General features: G+C 41.9%; 3 protein-coding genes across 4 annotated transcripts; 2 read left to right on the forward strand and 1 right to left on the reverse strand.

The window, feature by feature from the left end:
• Nucleotides 1–764: 764 nt before the first annotated feature.
• Nucleotides 765–3,372, forward strand: LOC106607137 (GTPase IMAP family member 7). The gene is made up of 2 exons (XM_014203761.2): nt 765–1,121; nt 1,437–3,372. The coding sequence occupies exons 1-2, from the start codon at nt 1,061–1,063 to the stop codon at nt 2,474–2,476; spliced, it is 1,101 nt and encodes a 366-aa protein (XP_014059236.2). The 5' UTR covers nt 765–1,060; the 3' UTR covers nt 2,477–3,372.
• Nucleotides 3,125–6,957, reverse strand: LOC106607138 (ER lumen protein-retaining receptor 3). The gene is made up of 5 exons (XM_014203762.2): nt 6,591–6,957; nt 5,720–5,820; nt 5,470–5,628; nt 4,587–4,839; nt 3,125–4,488 (listed from the first exon to the last, which is right to left on the reverse strand). The coding sequence occupies exons 1-5, from the start codon at nt 6,679–6,681 to the stop codon at nt 4,445–4,447; spliced, it is 648 nt and encodes a 215-aa protein (XP_014059237.1). The 5' UTR covers nt 6,682–6,957; the 3' UTR covers nt 3,125–4,444.
• Nucleotides 6,958–13,443: 6,486 nt separating this feature from the next.
• On the forward strand, nt 13,444–24,731 carry LOC106607139 (inward rectifier potassium channel 4). 2 transcript variants are annotated; one of them, XM_014203763.2, is made up of 3 exons: nt 13,444–13,992; nt 19,970–20,139; nt 21,526–24,731. In XM_014203763.2, exons 2-3 carry the CDS (start codon nt 20,102–20,104, stop codon nt 23,105–23,107), a joined length of 1,620 nt encoding a protein of 539 aa, XP_014059238.1. In that variant the 5' UTR covers nt 13,444–13,992; nt 19,970–20,101; the 3' UTR covers nt 23,108–24,731. The 2 variants fall into 2 exon arrangements, with proteins under 2 accessions (XP_014059238.1, XP_014059239.1); XM_014203764.2 differs by lacking the exon at nt 19,970–20,139.
• The last annotated feature ends 697 nt before the right edge of the window (nt 24,732–25,428 follow it).

Here is a 25,428-nt window from a genome sequence, read left to right on the forward strand (position 1 = left end):
TACGACACCTGTGACAGATATCAATTCAAAATGCCAATATTAAAGGTCCAATGCAGTTGTTTTTATCTCAATATCAAATCATTTCTGGGTAACAATTAAGTACCTTACTTTGATTTTTTTTCAATTAAAATAGTAAAAAAATAAACAATAATCCCCAACCGCAGGACTATACACTGAGTTTACAAAACATTAAGAACAACTGCTCTTTCCATGACATAGACTGACCAGGTGAATCCAGGTGAAAGCTATGATCCATTATTGAGGTCACTTGTTAAATCCACTTCAATCAGTGTAGATGAAGGGGAGGAGACACGTTACAGAAGGATTTTTAAGCCTTGAGACAATTGAGACATGAATTGTGTATTTGTGCCATTCAGAGGGGAATGGGAAATTCAAAAAATGTAAGTGCCTTTGAACTGGGTAGGGTCATAGGTGCCAGGCCACCAGTTTGTGTCAACAACTGCAACCCTGCTGGTTTTTAATGCTCAGTAGTTTCCCTTGTGGTGAGCCTGGTTTAAGCAGGGTGAGCTTCCTGTTTAAAGGTTGCTCTGCCCCCCACTATGATCTCACATAAATTAAGTGATGTGATTTTGGTTTCTCTGCAAGTGCCAAGTAATAATAGTTTAGTAATAATAGTTTTGTCAGACCAAGAAATAAACACGTCAGGACAAAGCTGTCCCAGTTTATATGACGTCCCACACTTTACGAATTCACCCTATATTGCGAATAACGAAATGTAAGTATGAATGGCAAGTTGACAGTGTAGGATCAAAATACTGATCACAGGTAGGCTTACAGTGTCAGTTAGTCAACGCAGAATGGTCGCGTGTGCGCATTATCACAATGACATCATGGTCTGACTGCAGCATTGCATCGTAGATACGGCATGTAAACGGGTGAAAAAAGGACATGGATACAAATAGATTTAATTTCTCAATAAAAAAGACTATCATAAGAATGAGGAAGCGCTGGTAATATACGCAACCGAAGACAGGACCCTCTTATTTCAGTGCATATTAAGGTATTCCACGGATAATCCATAGTTGCAGCCGTGTTCGCCATGGCTAACTCATGTGAGACAGTGGAGATGGCGTCATTGGAATGTGCTGCCTCGAATCTGGGTGAGAGACTATTGAAACAATAATAGCCTACTGTCGTTGTTGCTAGCAGGTAGATTTTCCATTGCGCATCAAAAAAGATAGCATTTGTATAGAATTTTTTTTACAGCTTCCACCAAAAATGAACAGCAGCACTCAGAAATCTGTAATGTTGGCTAACTACATTTCTCAGCCCCCAACCATTATAAATATAATACACCTACATATTATATGGGTGATAATAGGAAAACAGTAGGCCTATGTCAGATAGTTATTTCAAGGTAGGTTACACTTTTAGATTGGTTAGGTCAGTATAAATTACTGTAATTTGTGTCACAGCATGTGAAGCATCACCGGAGCCTGACAGTGGGGCGCTGAGGATGGTACTGGTGGGGAAGACAGGCGCAGGGAGAAGCTCTTCTGGTAACACCATCCTAGGGAGGCAGGCATTCCGGGTGGACATCTCTTCATGTTCTGTAACTGGTCAGTGTGACAGACAGAGTGGAGCTGTGGCTGGGAGGAACCTCACTGTGGTCGACACCCCAGGGTTCTTCGACACGCGCCTCTCCCCTCAGGAGGTGACAGCTGAGGCAGGACGCTGTGTGGTGCTGTCCGCCCCTGGCCCCCACTCCTTCCTGGTGACCCTTCAGCCTGGCAGGTTCACTCAGGAGGAGCGGGATGCCCTGGAGTGGGTCAAGGCCACTTTTGGACCAGGAGCCCTCAGATACACAGTAGTACTGTTCACCTGGGGTGACCAGCTTCAGGGGAAAAGCATGGAAGACTTCCTGAAGGAGAGCCAAGAGCTCCAGGAGTTTGTGAGTAGATGTCAGGGGGGCTACCATGTCTTTAACAACAGCAACAAGATAACAGACTGCACTCAGGTCACAGAACTCCTGGAGAAGATAGACAAGATGGTGACGCAGAACGGAGGTGGCTGTTACACCAACCTGATGTACCAGGAGGCAGAGAGAGCCATCAGAGAAGTGCAGGAAGGAATTCTGGGAGAGAGAAGGATGACTCAATTGAAGCAGGAGGAGGATGCGGTGAAGACAGGGCCAGAGCCTCAGGGACCGGAGGCAGAGAGAATGAAAAGGAGGGAAGAGGAGGAGAGGAGAAGAGAGGAAGAGGCAGCCAGAAAGAAGGCAGAGAAGTTGTTCTGGTGTGAGCTGGTGTCTGCCCTGGGGAAGGGGGCGGCAGAGGGAGCTGGAGTAACAAGCAAAGGGAAAGGGAAAGCAGTGAAAAAGGTTAAGGCGATAGAGAGGGCAGCAGCTTTGGCTACCACACCGCTGTCAATCACATCAGCTGCCAAAGTGGTGGGAGGAGCTGTGAGAGAGGGAAGTAAAGTGCTTTACAAACACCGCAAAACTCTCCTACACTGACGGGGACTTTTAATATCCACTATTATTCACTGTATGGTGCTGGGTTATCAGGTAGAAGATGAGGGTCTTAAATAACCAGTATATTTTTTTCTGTCTCTGAAGTGCAAATTAGTTTTACACACTTATTTATCACTCAACTGTGTTCTTTGAAAAATCATCACAATGACTTCACAAGGCAGGCTTGCTAAAGAGCACAGATGCACTTTCTTCCATTGTCAGTCATAGTTGATTAAGCTATTAATGCACTAACACATGGAGGTAAATGAACAGAAAGTTAATAACAGTTGATAGAATGCAATTGCAGTGTAATACCACTGTAATGGAACTGTAACCATCATCCTGAATAGAAACCCAGCCCTGACAGTTGAGGAAGTGATTCTATTTATCCAGGTTGTCATAGTGCCACGGGAGTAAAAAGGCATTCATTATTGAATACTCAAATGGCAAAGTAAAGTGTGCTGTGAATTTTTGAATGGTGTGAATCAATTGTGTGTGGTTTTGAATGGTGTGAATCAATTGTGTGTGGTTTTGAGTGGTGTGAATCACTTGTGTGTGGTTTTCAATGGTGTGGATCGCTAGTGTGAGTATGCAGGGGTAAACATCCTGGTGTGATGAAACAATTTAAAGTAATTAACACGAAGAACCTGATGAAGCAGTAAAGATACCTTTTACTGACCTGATTTACAAATGATGAAGATTCTTTGTATTAAAATGTTGATCATTACAACATGGGAACCACAGTTGTAAAAGTTTGGCACGCATATACAAATCTAGTAGTACCAAGATACTTAGTGTAAGTAACTTTCCATTATGTTGAAGCATTAATCTGCCTTTGCCATTGTAATCCTGGTCCAAAAAAAAATTGTCAATAAATGTTGAGATATGAATGAACTCTAGTTAGTGAGAAATAACTGTTGATGCCTCATCAAATACAAAATATATTTTGTTTGAACTGTGACATCACAAAAATGTGTATCGTTTTGCTTAATGAAATGCATGAATATTAAAGTAATGGAAATGACTGGTAAAATCAAAGTACAGAATACAATGTATTTAAGAAGAACCTTGGCTCAGTCAAGAAGTGGACAGATATAAGAGTTTCATACATGACAGTGCGTTCTGTATGGCATCTCCATGGACTTATTTTCAGAAAGGGAAGAACATAGCATAACTCTTGACAAGGATGGCAAATATTTTACCTTTATTTAACTAGGCAAGTCAGTTAAGAACAAATTCTTATTTTCAATGACGGCCTAGGAACAGTGGGTTAACTGCCTTCTTCAGGGGCAGAACGACAGATTTGTACCTTGTTAGCTCAGGGATTTGAACTTTTGGTTACTAATCCAATGCTCTAACCACTAGGCTACGCTGCCACCCCATATCACCCAAAGCAGCCTAAATACAAGACTCCCAATGAAGTCTGCTTGGTGAAACAATGCAAGCCTTGAAGGTTGGTCACTGTTATATGTAGAAATTGTGAAAAGACAGGAAAGCAGAACAAATGTCTCACATATATACAACGTTTAAACCATTTTGATGTAATAAGACATTCAAAATATGCCATTCACTAGAAAAGCAAAATTAAGGCACAAACTCCATTGGACTAATTCAAGTGGGACAATATCTGCCTCCATGAAAAAAAGTATAATAAAATAAAAATTCCCACAGTATTCAATTTACTCAATTCCCATTAACATTCAGTTCCACACACTCATGCACAAAAACATAGGACAACGTTCTTTGGTCATTTTAGTCTAGGGAAAAGCACACATTCACTAAGGCTAAACAACAAACACACCAGGTACCAACAACACGACGGTTGCCCTCTGGGTACAGTATATACCCCCCAGGGTATACAGGGGGTACTGTGACACTGCAGACTGTAGTCCATTACTAAGTATGATTGGAGGGCAGAGGTGCTGTCAGTTACTGAACTGCTCAACTGTCGCTTAAAACAGCACTGACTCTTTAGATGGGCATGGGCAGGGACATCTTTCCACTTCCTCTGAGCACTGGAGAGGGACAAAGGCAAAGAGCGAAAGGTAAATGGGATGAAATATGTACTAGAAATATAATACAAAGTCAAAATCCCTCCCTGGCTCATACTTACCCCTGGTAACGTAAAGGTAGAAGAAGTCACAGTAGAAAATCGTCTGCACCACACCGGACACCACAGCAATCTGGTCAAAGAAGCCCTCGGTGTGGTAGCGCCACACCCAGTTAGCCAGGTACAGGGCTCGGTAGAGACCCAGGAAGAACAGGTAGTGGGTGGTGATGGACTCTGCCTCGCCGGTCTTGGTGATCATGAAGAGCTGGGGCAAGATGGCCACTGACTCCAGGTAGATGGAGAAGGTCCACAGGATCTGTGCACCAAAGATATGCATTCAATCAAGTATGAGGTGTGACATGCACATGTACCAACACATCAAGTATGATGTCTGACATGCACATGTACCAACACATCAAGTATGACGTCTGACTTGCTCATGTACCAACTCATCAAGTATGAGGTCTGACATGCACATGTACCAACACATCAAGTATGAGAAAATACAAAGAATATTGAAAGCTGGTGCTATTAAACTCATGCTTAGGGTCATGTATAAAAATGCCCAATTGGCCATTATTTTGGCAATCATGGCTAGAGGAGCTCTCAATGACTTGAAAAGAGGCTTCCCAAAGGGGGGTTTAAAGGATGTGTGTGTGTGTGTGTCTCAGTCACCAGATCTCAACACAATTGAACACTTATGAGAGATTCTGAAGCGGCGCCTGAAAATCATTTTCCACCACCATCGACAAAACACCAAATGACAGAAATTCTTGTGGAAGAATGGCGTCGCATCCCTCCAATAGAGTTCCAGAGACTTGTAGACTCTATGCCAAGGCGCATTTAAGCAGTTCTGGCGGCTCGTGGTAGCCCAATGTATGTTGGTTTTTGCTTTATTTTGGCAGTTACCTGTATGTTCAGTATGTATTGAACCTGGCACATTTACCTCCAGGGGGGCAAATGCATAGTTTTCCAGGAAGGAAAGCCCAGCCACAGGCACAAGCAGGAACTCAACACGGAATGAGTCACTCTCTGAGTCGAAGGTGCTCCTGAAGCGCATGTAGATCAGGTACACAGTGGCATATGCCAAAGCCAGGAACACCACCTGAGCACACAAGACAGCAGGAAGGAGTTTAGGTTAGAACACAAATCATTGATTGGTTGGCTTCTTTGTAGGATACTATTGTCTGCCTCACCTTCATAACTGTGTTGTAGATGGAGATTACGCTAGTTAACAGGTCCAAGTATCTTGTAGTGAAGACTAATGCAAAAAGCACCTGAGACTTCCCAGAAATACCTGCAGAAACACACAACAGTCATTAATCTCACTTATGGGGCTGCAGGTAGCCTAGTGGTTAGAGTGTTGGGCTCGTAACTGAAAGGTTGCTGGATCGAATCCCTGAGCTGACAAGGTAAAGAAAATCTGTTGTTATGACCAAGGCAGTTAACCCACTGTTCCTAGAATTTGTTCTTAATTGACTTGCCTAGTTAAATACAATTTCATTAAAAAATATGCAACAATTTCATTTCATGACCTGGGAATGGCAAACATCATCTAAGCGGATATCTGAGGTAGAAAGCAGACCAGGGTGCGACCAATAAAGCAAATATGGTTAGACTGAACTCTTTGCCACGTAACATTCTTGTGCGTCGAAGTGGACTAGTCAAATTGATTTATTCTCTAACCACAAAATATTGCAAAATAACCAATTATAATCGAGGCGCGTTGTTACATTGTTGCAACAAAGTAACAAGTGAACTGTTGAGTGCTCCATGAGTGCTACATGATGTGAGCGTTGCAGACCAGTACTGGGAGTGTGAGGTCAACTCCCCAATTGAGATTGACAGATGCATTCCTTTTCCCTGTGTTAGTTTCTTCTCAGAAATGAAGTAGGCCTATTTAGCGAACATAGAGCAGCGGGAGAATTCAGTTTGAGTCGTCAGGCAATGTGTCCCCAAGTTTTTTTAAACAGATATTAGGCCTATGAATGAGCAAGTCAATAAATCATTAACAGCAAGACTTCCCTGTAAACAACTGCATATCAAATAATCCCACTGTCAACATACCAGCACAGGATTTGGACCTCCATATCTTCATAAATAGAATGACGATAGCAACGAGATGTGACACGTCACCGGCTAAACGGAAGATATTCATAGTACAAATCTGTAAGAATGAGGCCTCCAAGTAGTCTTCAGGCGAAGTCAAAACAATAACGTATGTAAAATGACTCTTCTAAAAAAAAAATTTTAAAAAAAAAGCCCAAATAACTCCAATGTTCCCAAATGTTATGTCCTCCTGTACTTTGGAAATCACTACAAATGCTCTTAAATGTTCATTCTAGATATTCTGCATAGGGATTCCTCTGCAGCACTGTTCGCAAAGGGCTGGGAAAGTTTGTCAGACCTGTGGCGGTGACGTGGCTGCCAGTTTCTGCAAAATCCGTATTGCCTCTGGCGCTCAAATTACAGCCAGACTGGGGCGTGAAAGCATGAGCATGTCACTGAAGTGGGCTGTCACAAAGAAATAGTCCGTATGTGACCTTCTTCAACAGCAGATGGAGACAAATAGCAGTAAGTAAACAGTTCATTTTACAGGACTATCTCTCGATATAAAACGATATTATTATGTTGTACTGGTTGTGGCCAATAACTCCATCATTATCCATCCCCATAGACTCATGATTGTAGGCCTAAATGCTTGGAAAATTCATCTTTATATAAGGTACCCCGTTTGCTTCAATGAAAGTAGTTCAGTCAATGAAAGTAGTTCATACTTTAAAGTGTTGGCTGCGGTTACCATTATGTTTTTGGCTTAATAGTCTTGTTCACCAGTTAAGAAGAAGCCTGGCATATAGTTTAGCCTTCTGTGTCCTAACCAGGGTTGCAAAGGGTCGGAAACCTTCGGGTAAATTTCAGGAATCTTTCCCGAAATTTTCCATGGGAAGTTAAGCCCAGGAATTTTGCTTAAATTCATCAAAAAAAGTTAGCTTATAACAGTGAACCTTTTTTTGTGGGATACACAAGGCAATGCTAGGTCTTGTGGCATATTTTGGTTAAACTATCCCCAATTCAATGGAATTGCAACCCTCTGCATGTACAGTGCATTCTTCCATCACATGTACAGCTGATTCTCAAGATCTTGCACACTAATGAGAGGCTGTTGAGCCCACACTACTACACTGTCTGAGCCAAGGACTACATGCTTTCTGGTAAGTTTTCATTGCAATACTGGGTGGGGTGAATATATTTTATGACATACATGATTTTTTGTTAACTAGTAAGTAGTAGCCTACAGCAAAGTGTGTTTAAATCATGTTTAACTTGTTAACAATTTTTGCTAGTTAGATTTTTCTTCCATGTGGGTTTTAGCTTGCTTGAGCCTGCTAACTGAGGAGTGTTAATTCACCTGTTTCCATACATGTTTCATTTTAAAACATTTATCTTAAAAATAAGTTGTTTAATCTAACTGCTTTTCTAATCTTTACAGGAAAATGCCACGGGCACTATCTGATGTGTGGAGACATTTCACTGCAGCTGATGTAGAAGGAAAAGTTGTGTACATTTGCAAATACTGTGCCAAATCATATGTGAAGAATGCAACAAAGATGCAGAATCCTCTGGCCAAGTGCATAAAGTTCCCTTAGCACTCACAACAAGCAACCTCTGACAAAAGTCCCTCTACTTCTATTCGAGGTGAAAATGATGAATCAGATACCTTATCGATAGCAACAGCTCATGGTCCTCCTGGAATCCAAAGTTTTTTTGACTCAGTGGAAGAACGTAGTCAGAGAAATGCTGATGAATGTCTTGCACTAGCTGTGTATGCAATTGGTTCACCTCTGATGCTCACAAGCCATGTGAATTGGAAGAGATTTCTGAATGTTCTTCGCCCAGCATACACCCCTCCAACCAGACATGCTTTATCTACTCATTTTCTGGATGCAGAGTTCAACAGAGTTCAAGTGAAGGTCAAGCAAATCATAGAGAAAGCAGACTGTATTGCAATCATCTCTGATGGGTGGTCGAATGTTCTTGGGCAAGTTATAATTAACTACATCATCTCCACCTCTCAACCAGTATTCTACAAGAGCACAGACACAAGGGACAACAGACACCGGTCTCTACATTGCAGATGAGCTGAAGGCAGTCATCAATGACCTTGGACCACAGAAGGTATTTGCACTGGTGACAGACAAGGCTGCTTGTTCTAAAGTGGAGGAGTCCTACCCTCACATCACACCCATTGGCTGTGCTGCTCATGCATGGAATCTGCTCCTCAAGGACATCATGGCACTGAAAACAATGCATACACTCTACAAGAGAGCCAAGGAAATGGTTAGGTATGTGAAGGGTCATCAAGTTATAGCAGCAATCTACCTCACCAAGTAAAGTGAGAAGAATAAGAGCACTACATTGAAGCTGCCCAGCAACACCCGTTGGGGTGGTGTTGTCATCATGTTTGACAGTCTCCTGGAGGGGAAGGAGTCTCCAAGAAATGGCCATATCACAGTCTGCCGATATGGACAGCCCCATCAAGAGGATCCTTCTGGATGATGTATTTTGGGAGAGAATGGTAAGCAGCCTGAAACCTATAGCAGTAGCCATTGCACGGATTGAGGGAGACAATGCCATCCTGTCTGATGTTCAGACTCTGCTTGCAGATGTAAGAGAAGAAATCCGTATTGCCCTGCCCACTTCACTGTTGCTCCAAGCAGAGGAAACTGCAGTTCTGAAATACATCAAAAAACGTTAAGACTTCTGCCAGAAGCCCATACACGCCGCAGCGTACGTTGGACCCCAATTATGCTGGCAAGAGCATCCTGTCTGGTGCAGAGATCAACAAGGCCTATGGTGTCATCACTACCGTGTCTCGTCACCTTGGCCTGGATGAGGGCAAGGTTCTTGGCAGTCTGGTGAAGTACACTTCCAAGCAAGGGCTTTGGGATGGAGATGCAATATGGCAGTCGTGCCAACATATCTCATCAGCCACCTGGTGGAAGGGACTTTGTGGATCTGAGGCTCTTTCCCCTGTTGCCTCCACCATCCTCCAAATCCTATCAATATCAGCCGCCTCAGAGCGCAACTGGTCCTTGTTTGGGAACACACACACCAAAGCACGCAACAGGCTGACCAATACAAGGGTTGAAAAATTGGTGGTCATCCGGACAAATTGAAGGCTTTTAGAGCCTGACAATGAGCCATCCTCAACAAGGTGGGAAAGTGATAGTGAAGATGAGGCCTCAGAGTCTGATGTTCAAGAGGTGGACATTGAGGAGGTCCAGGGAGAAGACATGGAAGCCTGAGAGGAAGACAACGAAAGCTTTAGTTTCTAGACTATCAATGTTGACAACGTTTTTGGGAGATGCGATGGATCATTGGGGATCATTCAATATTCCCTTTCTTTTGTTGTTGAGTGAAATCATCCCATGTGAAGAGTCAACTCATTTAATTAAAGTTCAATTCGTAACAATTATTATACATTTTTTTCTATTGGAAGGATTTAATAATTAGCAATTATGTCTACTTATGATAAGGTTAAAGGTTTATGTTCCTGTCTCCATATGTTATGGTAAATATATCCGATGCAAAAAACATCTACATTTAGATAGTATTAATATTAATTTGCATATATTTCTGTTAATTTCCATACATTCCAGTTAATTCCCACGGAAAGTTTACACCTCTGAATATTTCCCAAAATGTGCAACCCTAGTCCTAACCTATGCCACATACACTAAAGGTATGTGGACACTCCTTCAAATTAGTGGATTCAGCTATATCAGCTACAAATCAAATCACATTTTTGGATTCAACTATTTTAGCTACACCCGTTGCTGACGTGTGTATAAAATCAAGCACACAACCATGCAATGTCCATTGACAGATATTGGCAGTAGAGTGGCCTTACTGAATAGCTCAGTGACTTTCAACGTGGCACCAACATAGGAAGCCACCTTTCCAACAAGTCAGTTTGTTAAATTTCTGCCCTGCTAAAGCTGCCCCGGTCAACTGTAAGTGCTGTTATTGTGAAGTGGAAACTTCTAGGAGCAGAACAGGACCGCCAAGTGGTGAATCACGTAGTATGTAAAAATCGTCTGTCCTCGCTTGCAACACTCACTACCGAGTTCCAAACTGGGAGCTTAATGAAATGGGTTTCTATGGCCGAACAGCCGCACACAAGCCTAATATCATCACATGCAATGCAGAGCGTCGGCTGGAGTGGTGTAAAGCTCAGCGCCATTGGACTGTGGAGCAATGGATGGAGCATGGAGTGATGAATCACACTTCACCATCTGGCAGTCTGACGGACAAATCTGGGTTTGGCGGATGCCAGGAGAACGCTACCTGCCCCAATGCATAGTGACAACTGTAAAGTTTGGTGGAGGAGGAATAATGGTCTGGGGCTGTTTTTCATGGTTCGGGCTAGTCCTCTTAGTTCCAGTGAAGGGAAATATTACGTCTACAGCATACAGTAACATTCTAGATGTTTCTGTACTTCAAACTTTGTGGCAACAGTTTGGGGAAGGACCTTTCCTGTTTCAGCATGACTAAGCCCCCATGCACAAAGCGAGGTCCATACAGAAATGGTTTGTCATGAACGGTGTGGAAGAACTTGACTGGCCTGCACAGAGCCCTGACCTCAACCCCATCGAACACCTTTGGGATGAATTGGAGTGCCGACTGCGAGCCAGGCCTAATCGCCCAACATCAGTGCCCGACCTCACTAATGCTCTTGTGGCTGAATAGAAGCAAGTCTCCGCAGCAATGTTCCAACATCTAGTGGAAAGCCTTCCCAGAAGAGTGGAGGCTGTTATAGCAGCAAAGCGGGGAACAACTCCATATTAATGCCCATGATTTTGGAATGAGATGTTCGACTTTTTGGTTATATTTCTATACAAAACACATGGTTTGCAGAGTCCTGACAATGTTTAACCTTTTCTTTTTAGCTTCCAACTGTTTATGACACATAATGACAAGTGAGAGCTCATCATTTTGTTTCCATGTTTTGTGTAGTAATTTGAACTACTCACTATGTCCATCTCCCTGGTTCAACTCTTCATCCCTCTATATTTATCTCCTCCACCTCCCTGCCTACCCTACAATCCTCTTAAATATCTGAATCATCGTCAAAACTAATCACCACCCTCTTCTTGCTTGGCACCCCTCACCCTCCCTTCCTGGTCCCCTGCTCCTAAATTATTGTTCCTGTGTCCAGCAGTGTGATTATAATCCACTCCCTCTGTCTCTCCGTCTGTTGTAAGTCATTGCCCTCCATCATTCCCCTGTAGCGAATGGAAAAACTTCTCCTGAGGATCTAAATGCTAAGTCCTGAAGTAATAGCAGAGCAAAAACATGTCTGTTCGTTTCAAAGGGACAATTGTGAGTGTATAGTTAGTTGTGTGTTCTAGTGTCTATATCGTCATATAGGCAGTATTCTTCTCTGGTAATACTGAGTTATTACCTCATTATGGTTGTTGTAAAGATAGACATTGAGCATACAGTATATGACCTGTTCATAAACATGTCCAACTGTCCTGTTACAAGTATGAAGGGATCAACATTAGAGATAATATAAAGGTATATGAAAGGATCAACAGAGATAATATAAAGGTATATGAAAGGCTCAACGTTAGAGATAATATAAAGGTATATGAAGGGATCAACATTAGAGATAACATAAAGGTATATGAAGGGATCAACATTAGAGATAATATAAAGGTATATCTAATGTTAATCTAAAAAAATATAGGAAAACCACTTAAAAATTGATTTAGATGTGACTTTTTTCACCATTATACACCTGTCATGGTCTCTGGCTGCCAGGAGGACAGTATAAAGGGTCAGTCAGACAGGCTACAGTAGGATCTGAGTAGAAGATGACCATAAGATGACTCCTCTGTGTGTGTATTATTAGCCAGTAATCAGCCCTGGGTGTCAGATTAGTCCCCATAACCTTTTGATAGGCACACCTTCCTTCATTACAGTGTACAGGTCAGCTGAGTCAGTGGCCAGCTACATATCATGAGGAATATTTTGTATCTGAAGCTCTGGATTTCATTAACACACCTCAAATGCTCATACTATAGTACCCTTTCTCCAAGCTCCTTTCGCCCCGCAACATCCATTCTCCATCTCTCCTCAGCCACTCGTCAGTCTCTTCTTGGTACCTATCTCAGTCCACCCCCTCACTACTCTTCTATGAGGCTGTCATATGGACAGATATACTCCCACCTTCCTATTGAGGAGGAGAGCGCATTGAAAAGAAGCCCCCTCTGCTCTATAATTTAGGAGCAGAGAAAAGGGAGAGAGAAGATTGTAACAGGAAATGGTTTCCATAGAAACAATTGTGCTCCATCCATACCCAAGATCAAGAATACTGCACTGGCATACGTTTTTGGGTTGTTTCCATTTAGGTTAATTATCTGCAATTTATTTTCAATATTACAGCAAAAACCTGTCAAGTTATGATGAGAGTTCAGTGCAACTTCAGATTTCCACTGACCATTAGGTCATATCTATGGATGAAGTTCAGACAAATCCCATATACACTGTTCTCATAAATATCTGTTCTCATAAATAACGTGCAAAATCAAGAGAGAAAGAGGACAACTTTACAGTACAACACTTTATAAAGTGTCCTATTATGTAAAGGACTGAAGATTACCACTCCAAGTGCACTAGGTCTGGCAGAGTGCCTTAGGGGAGTGTATGACTGTGGTTGGAGACTAACATGCATTGACAGTGAGACTGACTGCACTGGCAGAGATAATGGGCTGGAAACCAGCCCGAGAGCCACTGTGAGTGGGTAAAGATTTCAAGGAACTGAAATGATGGTTTATTCTATACAGAGTTCAGTACGCAAAATTCAGTCCAAGTGACTTGGTAGTGTATTAACAAGGTTATAACAACTTTGATACCCATTCATACAACTACTTCATGTTCATCTCACCACAATTATTTCAACGAGACATAGATTTGAGATGCAGTCAACCAGTAGAATGAGAAGGTGGCGCATCATTTAACGCCTACACATAGACATAAAGACATGAGGGAGACATAATCAAACTGACAAGCACCCCCTCGAACCCACACACTTTGCACAGAGTAAATTGACACAGCATTTGGAGACTCCAGTGCACGAGTCTGTGGAGGAGAGCGCGCACTGACCGGATTACAGGAGACAGTTAGAAGGTAGCAGAGGACAACAAAGGATTAAAAAACAAAAGGGAATAAAAACAATAAAGATATGCAAAAATGTGTGATTAATGTTAATGGAATAAGAGAGTGGAAACAGAACAGGATAGAACTATTGCCGAAAGGCAAGGCGTACAACAGAGACTCCTGGGGTTACACATCCTTCCTTCCAAAGAGTGCGTGGACTATTCAGAATTGAGGTTACAATTGGATCAGAAGTGGATCTAAACAACAAGCAAGCTGCACAACAAAATAACGTGTTGTTTTTAAGGTGAGTAAGCCTGGCCTAATTTATCAATTATCCTAAATCATAAGCTAAAATGCGTAAAGGTCCCCAGTGTCCAATACACATTAGAATGTCATGACGTTTGTGGTGGGAAACAGGATTCACAGACTTCACCAAGTGAAAATGTATTACTATTCATTTTCACAGTCTTTAAAAATGTATTTTCAAAAAGATAATCTACAAATAATGAAGGCTTGTTCTGAAACCAGTGAGAATCAAATGCCTCTTCTATTTCATGGTTACTGGAACAGCTGTCCTGTCTCACCTGGGTATGCTACTATTGATAACTGAGATTTTAAAAAACTGGGTTAATAATTATCAAAGATACATTTAAACTGGTCAGAGCAATAGTTGAATTTATAATAGTGAACTTGGTAATTTGGATATCTCCTACTAAGTATTTGACAATAATATCTGCTCAAGACATTTGCATGAGACACCTTTACGCTACCATTCCCCATTAAAGTTAGTCCTTCCATCAATCTAGAGCTCAGTGAGGCACTGCGTCACCCAGTCCATAATCATACACGTCAAGGAAACTGCTGTGTAGGGATAGAGCAAACAGGTGCTTTATTATACAGTTCAATTTTATTTAACCTATAGGGCATCCAGGAATCTGTCAAAGAAATCTGCTGTTACCACAGTAAGACCTGCTCCTCTGTAGGTTCATTTAGTCTGTGTTTGAGGTAATCGCAATGTTTTGTTCACAAACTGAGAGTGAATTAACCCAGGGTTTACAGACCCATAGACAATAATGGATGACATCCAAATGTCAAAGTTACAGTAAATGTGTACAGAGGAAAATGTCGATAAAGGATGGATCTGTAGAGTCGCCTACAGCACACCAGAGCAATAAACAGGAGACGGGGACAGGGGGGGGACGGGGGGGGATATATAAATAAACACAGGGAGCAGAAGCTCATGAAAATTAGAGGAAAGTTGATGTTGTAATGAAACGGATAATCCTACAGTTAACTCTGTGTGGCCAGGCGATCCTTACTGGTAAAACCCGCTTGTGATTCTGCATCTGTGTTCTAAAAACTGGGATTTAGCAACGATGAAACAAGTTATTATCTTTTTCCAAGTACAAAGCCAACACCACCTTACATTTCCCATATAATTAGAATTTTCAGCACGTTTCTAAAACAACATTTATACAGGGTAAAATAATAGTACAATAAAAGTAGTAATAAAATGAACAAAGCAGAGAATTCACCCCATTTAGCTGCAAAAAGAATGACTTTGATCAACTTTGCCCTTCATTATGTAACACTTTCCTTGTTTAAACACACAGCCCTCATTTGAAACCATGCATGCAATGGTTGAGCTGACTGGGGTTGATCAATCACTACTTAGTAGGGGGCTGTTGTTGACTGACCCTAATTAGGGTACTCCACCCTAGCTGTAAACAGACAGAGAAGGTTCCAGATCGTTCAACATGATTGACACGCAGGGAGACAGGAATAGATCTGTTACAAATAAAGGGTGATGGGAATTCCTAGACTGTCAGATGCCATTTGGTCATGTTTCTTTGACACAGTGGCTCATGGAAGAAAAAAATGTTTTCATTTGTTCCACTTGTTGAGTTGTTAAAATGATATCAGTAAACCTTCTTAGTGAAATCTCTGAGCCCAGAGTGGATTGATCAACTGAATATCTGGCTTGTTCGTGGAACTGACAAGATTAAAATAGTTTATTATGATCATAATCTAATTTGACCAGACAAAGTTTTGCATCTGAATGGATTCAGGAAATGTACCAAAGCCAGAGAAAATAAAGGTCAACATAGACAAACTCATTCCCTCTGTACCGCCAACATTAAGTACTGCTGTAACAGGCTTTTATTAGCCACTTCATGTTGTATAATTCAATGATACAATCCCAAACCCTGCGTCTGGTATTAGAATAGCGTTTTTTATTTTCACTTAGGATGGGGTATGGGCTTTAACTGTAGCGTTAGAGAAAACAAGGAACTTGTGGTTGGGTGCACCTTTATTCTTCTTTTTTTAATTAGTTTCCTTGTAGGCCTACATCCCATTGTTTTCTCGTCAACAAATACAACATTTTTCATAATGACAACAAGAAACACATTGCAACCGAACCCTACCCATTTTGAACAGCCATCGATTGGCTCATATGCATACTGTCCCTTTTTATACATCTCAGAGAGGACTGCTTGGGCCCATCTTCCTATGTGTTTGAGATATGTCTTGATGTGCAGTAAGGACCCATATGCCAAATGGTATGTAATCCTGCTCCAGTGATTAACCTGGGACAAGTATGACGGGGTTTAGGAGATGTCCTCTTGGCGTCGTCATCCTTCCACAACACTGTCCGCCACCAGCACCGTCTCCCTCCTTTTCTTCTCTCTCCGTGAGGGATTAGTGGGAAATCTGAACCAGGTCACCCTACTTAGATCTGCCTTTCATATCACTACTTTGAAACTAGAGATTAGGAGACTATTCATCTGCAATTTAAGAGATTATGGGTTAAGAATGGCCTTGCCAGATAAGTACACGTAAAGATAGAGTAAAGGAAGCCTCCCAAGCCAACACACACACACACACCTCCTGCTCAAGGGGGATTAAGTATCGTTGTGTTGTGTAACAAAGATTCTTATTCACACGTTCTCTTCCCAAAGTTCAACCTTTCTATGCACTCATCATCTCCCTACACTGTGATGAGGGACTGTTAGATGTCATTTTGTTAAACCTCTGTGAATCAGTTTAAGATGTGTTCTGTTTACTCTTGAATCTTCCTCTCTCCGTGACTCATCCTGAAGAGCTCTTACTAGCCCCCTCCACCATGTCTCTAGTGGCCTTACCGTTCCGCTCCATCCCCCTCGCTTCACCACACAGTCACCTTCCAAATTCCACACTAAAGGCTTCCTATGGAAAAGGCTCGCTGTTAGTCACCTGCAACACTGCATCTGAACCGGTCTCATTTCAACTCCTGTAACCAAAAAGTGATCAGCGTCATGATTACTCCAGCATTGACAGATAGGATCTTCAGTGTAATCATGTCCTCAGTTGATGTTGCCCTCCTGAACCAGGAGTACCTGTGGGAGAAAACAACATAAGACTACTGAGAAGTGTGAAAAACATTGATAACGATCCTAACGACGTCACTGTATTGTAAATTCAGTCATAGAGAGAGAAAAATATATATGTCAATTCCATTGGCAACCATGTTTGGCTTTGTGGACTGTCACATACATCCTCACATCTGGCGGTAGATCTGTCAGGAAAACTGGCCCTGTCGTGCAAAGGTCTCAAATGATGTAGTTTCACAATGACACAAAACCTTTTGTCACGTTCGTCGTAATGAGTGGACCAAGGCGCAGCGTGAGTATAGTTCCACATAATTTTAATCTCCGTGAAACAAACAAAACAATAAAGACACAACGAAACGTGACAGGCAACTGCACACAAACAATATCCCACAAACACATGTGGGGAAAAATAGCTACTTAAATATGATCCCCAATTAGAGGCAACGATTACCAGCTGCCTCTAATTGGGAACCATACAAAACCACCAACATAGAAATACACATTCTAGAACACCCCCCTAGTCACACCCTGACCTAAACCACTACAGAGAATCCAAGGGCTCTCTATGGTCAGGGCGTGACACCTTTGGATGTTTTCACTAAATAAAGCTACAACTACTACCTTGATCTTGGATTTCCAAGTGTTTTGGATTGCTTTACATAGTTACGTAATGACAGAAACAACCCTGAGTGGTTTTCTAATATTGCGTGATGTTAGGAATTTGGAGATCATGGTGGAACCAAGTTGTTTAGTTTCGTTGAAGTCTTTATTTAGCGCCGAAATGAAGTAATGACAGGTGTATTTTCAGTTGTGACATTGGCCTTTATAAAGAGACAAATAACACAATCAACCACAGAGATGTATTACCTCAGGACTGAACTCTTACTTGAAGATATACAGTACCAGTCAAAAGTTTGGACACACCTACTCATTTAAGGGTTTTTCTTTATTTGTACAATTTTCTACATTAAGAATAATAGTGAAGACATCAAAACTATGAAATAGCACATATGGAATCATATAGTAAGCACAAAAGTGTTAAACAAATCAAAATATATTTTATATTTGAGATTCTTCAAAGTAGCCACGCTTTGCCTTGATGACAGCTTTGCACACTCTTGGCATTCTCTCAACCAGCTTCATGAGGTAGTCCCCTGGAATGCATTTCAATTAACAGGTGTGCCTTGTTAAAAGTACATTTGTGGAATTTCTTTCCTTCTTAATGTGTTTGTGCCAATCAGTTGTGTTGTGACAAGGTAGGCATACAGAAGATAGCCCTATTTGGTAAAAGACCAAGTCCATATAATGGCAAGAACAGCTCAAATAAACAAAGAGAAACTACAGTCAATCATTACTTTAAGACATGAAGGTCAGCCAATGCAGAACATTTCAAGAACTTTGGAAGTTTCTTTAAGTGCAGTCACAAAAACCATCAGGCGCTATGATGAAACTGGCTCTCATGAGGACCGCCACAGGAAAGGAAGACCCATAGTTACCTTTGCTGCAGAGGATACGTTAATTAGAGTTACCAGCCTCAGAAATTGCAGCCCAAATATATGCTTCACAGAGTTCAAGTAACAGACACATCTCAACATCAACTGTTCAGATGAGACTGTGTGAATCAGGCCTTCATGGTCGAATTGCTGCAAAGAAACCACTACTAAAGGACACCAATAATAATAAGAGACCTGCTTGGGCCAAGAAACATGAGCAATGGACATTAAACTGGTGGAAATTTGTCCTTGGTCTGTTGAGTCCAAATGTGAGATTATTGGTTCTAACCGCTGTGTCTTTGTGAGACGCAGAGTAGGTGAATGGATTATCTCTGCATGTGTGGTTCCCACTGTGAAGTATGGAGGAGGTGTGATGGTGTGGTGGTGCATTGCTGGTGACACTGTGAGTGATTTATTTAGAATTCAAGGCACACTTAACCAGCATGGCTACCACAGCATTCTGCAGCGATATGCCATCCCATCTGGTTTGCGCTTAGTGGGACTATGATTTGTTTTTCAACAGGACATTGACCCAAAACACCTCCAGGCTGTGTAAAGGCTATTTGACCAAGAAGGAGAGTGATGTAGAGCTGCATCAGAAGACCTGGCCTCCACAATCACCCAACCTCAACCCAATTGAGATGGTTTGGGATGAGTTGGACCGCAGAGGGAAGGAAAAGCAGTCAACAAGTGCTCAGCATATGTGGGAACTCCTTCAAGACTGTTGGAAAAGCATTCCAGGTGAAGCTGGTTGAGAGAATGCCAAGAGTGTGCAAAGCTGTCAGCAAGGCAAATGGTGGCTACTTTGAATAATCTAAAATCTAAAATGTATTTTGATTTGTTTAACACTTTTTTGGTTCCTACATGATTCCATATGTGTTATTTCATTGTTTTGACATCTTCTCTATTATTCTACAATGTAGAAAATAGTAAAAATAAAGAAAACCCCTTGAATGAGTAGGTGTGTCCAAACTTTTGACTGGTACTGTATGTTTGTAACCCAAAAAACAGGTCACATCAAATCATAGTTATCTCAATAAAATATGCTCACACTAAATCAGTTATGAATGTTGAGGGATAGTTATCAAAATCTCTGCAAAATGATATGGTGATGCACAGGTACAGATGTAGGATCTTAATTTGATCATTATTGTTTTCGCTGACAATTTTCCTGAGTAGCAGGAAATGTAGATGAGCTTTGTGATTTCATACATTCACTGAAAACCTGCAGTTATATGAACAGTATTCCACTTTTCATGTAGTCTCATTTTGACCAGCTAATAGCCTAACCACCAATCAAGCAACATTATGGACTAAATGTTTGAATCATTTTGCTGTGACTATATAGGTCAAATTAAGATCCTACACCTGTACTGTGTAGGAATCTTGGCAAAATGTAAAATCTTTCTCCCTGTAGTGGTCTTCACCGGTGGATGCCGTCCATGCACACATTGACAGTTGCCATGCCGATACCAAATCTTTCGCAGTAGACTACTTGCCAGGGCGGAGTCCAGCCTCCCACCCCACTTATAGACCTACTGACCACCTGATGATCACTGGTGCCATGGGAACAGCACGGGGCAACAGGTGAGGACACCATGAATGGAAGCTGTCATACCTGTGTCATACCCAGCGGTGTAAAGTACTTAAGTAAAAATTAAAGTACTACTTAAGTAATTTGGGGGATATTACTATTTATATTTTTACTTATATTTTTACTTTTACTTCACTACATTCCTAATGAAAATAATGTACTTTTTACTCCATACATTTTCCCTGACACCCAAAAGTACTAGTTACATTTTGAATACTTAGCAGGACAGGAATTCAGACACTTATCAAGAGAACAACGCTGGTCATCCTACTGCCTCTGATCTGGCGGACTCACTAAACACACATGCTTTGTTTGTAAATGATGTCTGAGTGTTGGAGAGTGCCCCTGGCTATCTGTAAATGATGTCTGAGTGTTGGAGAGTGCCCCTGGCTATCTGTAAATAAATAAAAACAAGAAAATGGCGCCGTCTGGTTTGCTTAATATAAGGAATTTGAAATGATTTATACTTTTACTTTTGATACGTAAGTATATTTTAGCAACTACATTTACCTTTGATACCTAAGTATATTTAAAACCAAATACTTTTAGACTTTTTCTAAAGTGACTGTCACTTTTACTTGAGTCATTTTCTATTAAGGTATCTTGACTTTTACTCAAGTATGACAATCGGGTACTTTTTCCATCACTGGTCATACCTTATGTCCCCAAAGCCGACAATGCTTCTCCTTATTTGTGTTATTACAGGGAATGTACTTAACTTGAATATCAAATGAATGGAACCAAAATAGTGCAACCATTAAAAATTCAATAAGTATATGGTTGAATACAGTTTCCTGATCAATGGAGCACTATAAATTGGTCAATATAATGTCTGTATGTCCCAGTCAACATAGGCTGTCAAGAGACTTGGCTCATGTATAATCCCTAAACCCATGATGACCGCAATCCCTCTCACATAGCTAAACACAACTCACCTTCCCAGGTTATCCTCTACAAAGGAGAGAGACAGGTCAGTCTGATCAATATTAAGAGGTTACCAGAGGTAGGTCAAATGGTCTTGTTGAAAGTGAGAAAGCATAGTTTCATGCTACCTTTGTATTCAAGAAGGATACCCTTATAGGACTGTAATACATTTCTCATTCACAGCATATCCTTTCTAAGCGCGGTCTTACTGCATGGGAGAACGTGAGTCATACATTATGTCTCTCACACTGTGCAGAGTTGGCAAGCTATGCATAGTCACTGTGTCCTGTAGGGCACACTGGTAAGAACAGATAGCCCAATGAGATTACGGACACTGTGTTATAACCTCAACTCTTCCTGTTCTACAACCTCTCTCAAGCCACTCTCACATCTCTTGCATCACTCTGGTCAATTTTCTTATTTATCCATACTTTCCCCTTTTGTTAACCCGACAGGTACAGCTTCGCAGCACCAGATGAGGAGGGCCTGAAAATCTCCACACTTGGGCTCCACAACGGCCACAGCTCGCCAAATAGCCGGTTCCTCTCCCCTAGTGGCACATCCGGAGGAGATAGGATATCAGGAGCCACAGGTCATAGGATGAACAATTACAACGGAAAGATCTCTACCACAGGAACGAGCCAACTAAGAAGTCGCTTCGTCAAGAAAAATGGGCATTGCAACGTGGTATTCTCTAACATGGAGGAGAAATCCCAACGTTACCTGGCCGACATCTTTACCACCTGCGTGGACATTCGCTGGAGATACTTACTACTCCTCTTCTGCTCGACCTTCCTGTCCTCCTGGATGTTTTTTGGAATAATCTTCTATTCAGTTTCCAGAGCCCATGGGGATTTTGATGAGCACCCTGGAATGAGTTCCTCTTCAGGGTTGGAAGGGAATGGGCTTGGGGTTGGTGAAGTTGAAGGGGTGCAGAAAAAGTGGCAGCCATGCCTCCTTCATGTGGAGGGCTTGGTCGGAGCCTTCCTATTCTCCGTCGAGACCCAGACCACCATTGGTTATGGGTGGCGCTGTGTCACTGAGGAGTGCCCTGTGGCAGTGATCACAGTGGTGGTCCAGTCCATAGTGGGCTGCATCATTGACTCCTTCATGCTTGGCACAATCATGGTCAAAATGGCACGCCCTAAGAAGAGGAACCAGACCCTGCTGTTCTCGAAGAACGCCGTGATTTCCCAGCGCGATGGCAAGCTGTGCCTCATGTGGCGGGTGGGTAACCTGCGCAGGAGCCACATCGTGGAGGCCCATGTGCGGGCACAGCTCATTCGACCCTACGTCACGGCAGAGGGAGAGTTCATCCCTCTAGAGCAGAGGGATCTCAACGTAGGCTACGACGAAGGCATTGACCGACTCTTCCTGGTTTCTCCTCTGGTTATCGTCCATGAGATCGACGAGGACAGCCCCCTGTATACCGTGAGCCGGGCTGATCTGGAGTCTGATGACTTTGAGATCGTAGTGATCTTGGAGGGCATGGTGGAGGCCACCGCCATGACCACCCAGGCCCGCAGCTCCTATCTGGCCAAGGAGATCCTATGGGGGCACAGGTTTGAGCCTGTGATCTTTGAGGACCGAACCAAGTATCAGGTGGACTATGCTCGCTTCCACAAGACCTACGAGGTGCCCTCCACACCCCACTGCAGCGCCAAGGAGCTCAGTGAGACGGCCAGCCGGCCTGCCTCATCTGCCTCCTCCCACTCAGTATTCCCAACCAGCCCCAGAATCACCCAGCACCTCGCAACCCCCCACTCCCCCAGCGCCTTCTGCTATGAGAATGAGGTAGCGCTGAGCTGTGGAGAGGACGAGGATGAACTGGATAGGCAAAAGGGAAAAGACAGGGAGGAGGAAAGGAGGAATTCAGTTTCTGTAGACTTTCATCATTTGTTTCAGGACACAGCCACAATGACATCTGGGAGCAACGTGCTGTGCGTTTTGGACATGGACAACCAGATGGATTTTGACATTCTACAGACTACCATTACTCGTGATCCACTGACATATAAAAGTGAGTCAGGAATCTGAGGCAAAGGGATGGCACCCTCAGACCCTTCCCAAACCCTCCATTCATATATACCTACCTGTAGGTCTTGAAAAGAGGTCTTCCTTCTGTATTTTGCACGTTTTGCTCTGGATTTAGTACTAGATCTACACCCCTTTCGCCTTGCCAGCATTATTTTGTACTTTAACCTGAGCCCATGTTTTTGTTTGTGGAGAGAACCAAATGGGAGGCTGAAGTATTGGTTCTACTCTGCACACCTCACCCATACGTGTACCTCAGGGCTGTGGGACAGTCACCTAGAGAGGTAATTACATATGAGATTGTATGAACGAGTGACTTTTTTAATGAGGTAATAGGAAAGGAACACCAAGAGATGTACAGTTCCAGTAGAGAGCTGAGGATGAGACAAATATTGACTTGTTGAGACGTGTGTAATGAAGGATAAACAGACATTTGACCAAAGGAGGACTTCTGCTTCAGAAAGTGTCTCAGAAGGAAATGTGCAGGGAAGACACGCAGAATATTTGAGTGACATTCAAGTAGGTAGGTATGATGTTTATCTACACAGTCTTATTACAGAGTTTGTTTCATTTGGACATGATACATGATATTTTGATGTGTAATCAACCTCCAGTGTTCTGTAAAGATGACTGGTGATATGACATGTAATATGAATCATACTTGGGTTCAAATACTATATCAACTCTCAGTTCAGGTGTGGAATATAACAGACAGGATAGTTTGCTGCTTTCTACTATTTGCACTATTTTTCTTCAGTCAAGTTTTCCTCTGAGCCTCTTTTCTCCCTAATTTACTACTGTACACACATTGTTTTCATAGTGTCTTTAGCATAGATCAATGAATCATTTATCGGTTGTTACTGTGCGTAATCACAACAATACAATGACCAACACAATCATTGAATAATCATAGGTAAGGGACTTATTGTCTAAAATCCAGTTCTTCATTTGCTGGAGAAAAGAACTAGGTGTTTTCATTCTCCAGAATTAGGTCGTTTTTTTCTCTCACATTTTTATTAAAGGCCTGTTTTTGTGTTGCAAAAGGAGCATGAATGTAACATAATGGAAAGTCCCTCTCTTCAGTGTATATCAGTAGAGGACTTATCATAAGTTACTTATCTGGTCTCTCATGTCCCCTTTATGACATGTCCCTCTCCCGATAGATACCTTTGGGGGAATCATCTGAAAGCAGTTCTCTTTAGAACGTGAGATCTCATTAAGGTTGATTCTAGAGAGACTGAATATAGAAACATCTTTGTGTATTCCAAAGTGTCTATATTTCATCTCTTTCCCACTAAGTCAAATGTAAACAATATTGTCTTGTTTGTTGGCATATGGTTTGTGTATGAAATTACTCAAATAGTTTTTCTGACCCTTCTCATGCACCGTAGCTCCGATTGTGTGTAGTTGTCTGAAAGATGTACATGTACCTTGTCTGTTTCCTGCACTACACTGCACCTGTTTTTCTCTTCATCTATATCCAACAAAATCTGGTTCTTGAGTAACTTTTGCCATTTTTACATCTGCAAAATTGTTTGTGAAGATTATATAAACTTGAATGTGTGTGTGTGAGAGAGAGAGAGAGAGAGAGAGAGAGAGAGAGAGAGAGAGAGAGAGAGAGAGAGAGAGAGAGAGAGAGAGAGAGAGAGAGAGAGAGAGAGAGCACTGGGCATTCAGTATGACAGTAGGCTTTTCAAGTCAAAACTTGCACTTTTTGAAATAACCAGACCTTTGTGACAGTTGAGGCACACAGGAAACGTTGTTACCACAATGCAACTGCTACTTTATATTTTTACAATGAACGTACGGGTTGTGTGTACATTTCGATATGCTAGCAGCAACATGGAGTAAATGCTGAGAGATAAATGCTGAGATCTTTATTACACTACTATATCTGTTTTACAATGTATGTTTGTAAAACAAACCAATTGTCTAACATTATTTCCTAAAATAACTGTGTTGTTTTATCTCTGCCGCTCAGTCTTCCTGCTTGCACGTCTCTATTAACATGCCATGTGTGGATCAACAGAACAGACAAATTCCCTGACCAACACAAGCTTGAACAGCGAGTAAATCATAGAATGCACTTTATTCCTTGTGTATACCTTTCGATGTTGAAAATAAATATGAATAATGTATAATATTTGACTGTCTCTGTACATGTAGAATATGAACAATATTTGTGCACTAACTAACAAACAGTTGAATCCAGAGGAGAAAATCCAGGAAGTGAGGAGATAATAAAGGGATGGAAGGATGGAGTTGTTGTTCTCATGCTGTGCCACTAGGTGACTCTAACACCATCAGCGAGGTCTCCAGCAGAG

This window comes from Salmo salar, chromosome ssa06, assembly GCF_905237065.1.
Source record: "Salmo salar chromosome ssa06, Ssal_v3.1, whole genome shotgun sequence".
NCBI classification, from domain to species: domain Eukaryota; kingdom Metazoa; phylum Chordata; class Actinopteri; order Salmoniformes; family Salmonidae; genus Salmo; species Salmo salar.

Coding starts and splice junctions, on each gene's coding strand:
- LOC106607137 (XM_014203761.2), top strand. CDS start 1,061: ATGGCTAACTCATGTGAGACAGTGGAGATGGCGTCATTGGAATGTGCT. Junction 1,122..1,436: donor ATGTGCTGCCTCGAATCTGG/GTGAGAGACTAT, acceptor TTTGTGTCACAG/CATGTGAAGCATCACCGGAG.
- LOC106607139 (XM_014203763.2), top strand. CDS start 20,102: ATGATCACTGGTGCCATGGGAACAGCACGGGGCAACAG. Junction 20,140..21,525: donor GGAACAGCACGGGGCAACAG/GTGAGGACACCA, acceptor TTAACCCGACAG/GTACAGCTTCGCAGCACCAG.
- LOC106607138 (XM_014203762.2), bottom strand. CDS start 6,681: ATGAATATCTTCCGTTTAGCCGGTGACGTGTCACATCTCGTTGCTATC. Junction 5,821..6,590: donor GAGGTCCAAATCCTGTGCTG/GTATGTTGACAG, acceptor GTGTTTCTGCAG/GTATTTCTGGGAAGTCTCAG. Junction 5,629..5,719: donor TCTACAACACAGTTATGAAG/GTGAGGCAGACA, acceptor TTGTGTGCTCAG/GTGGTGTTCCTGGCTTTGGC.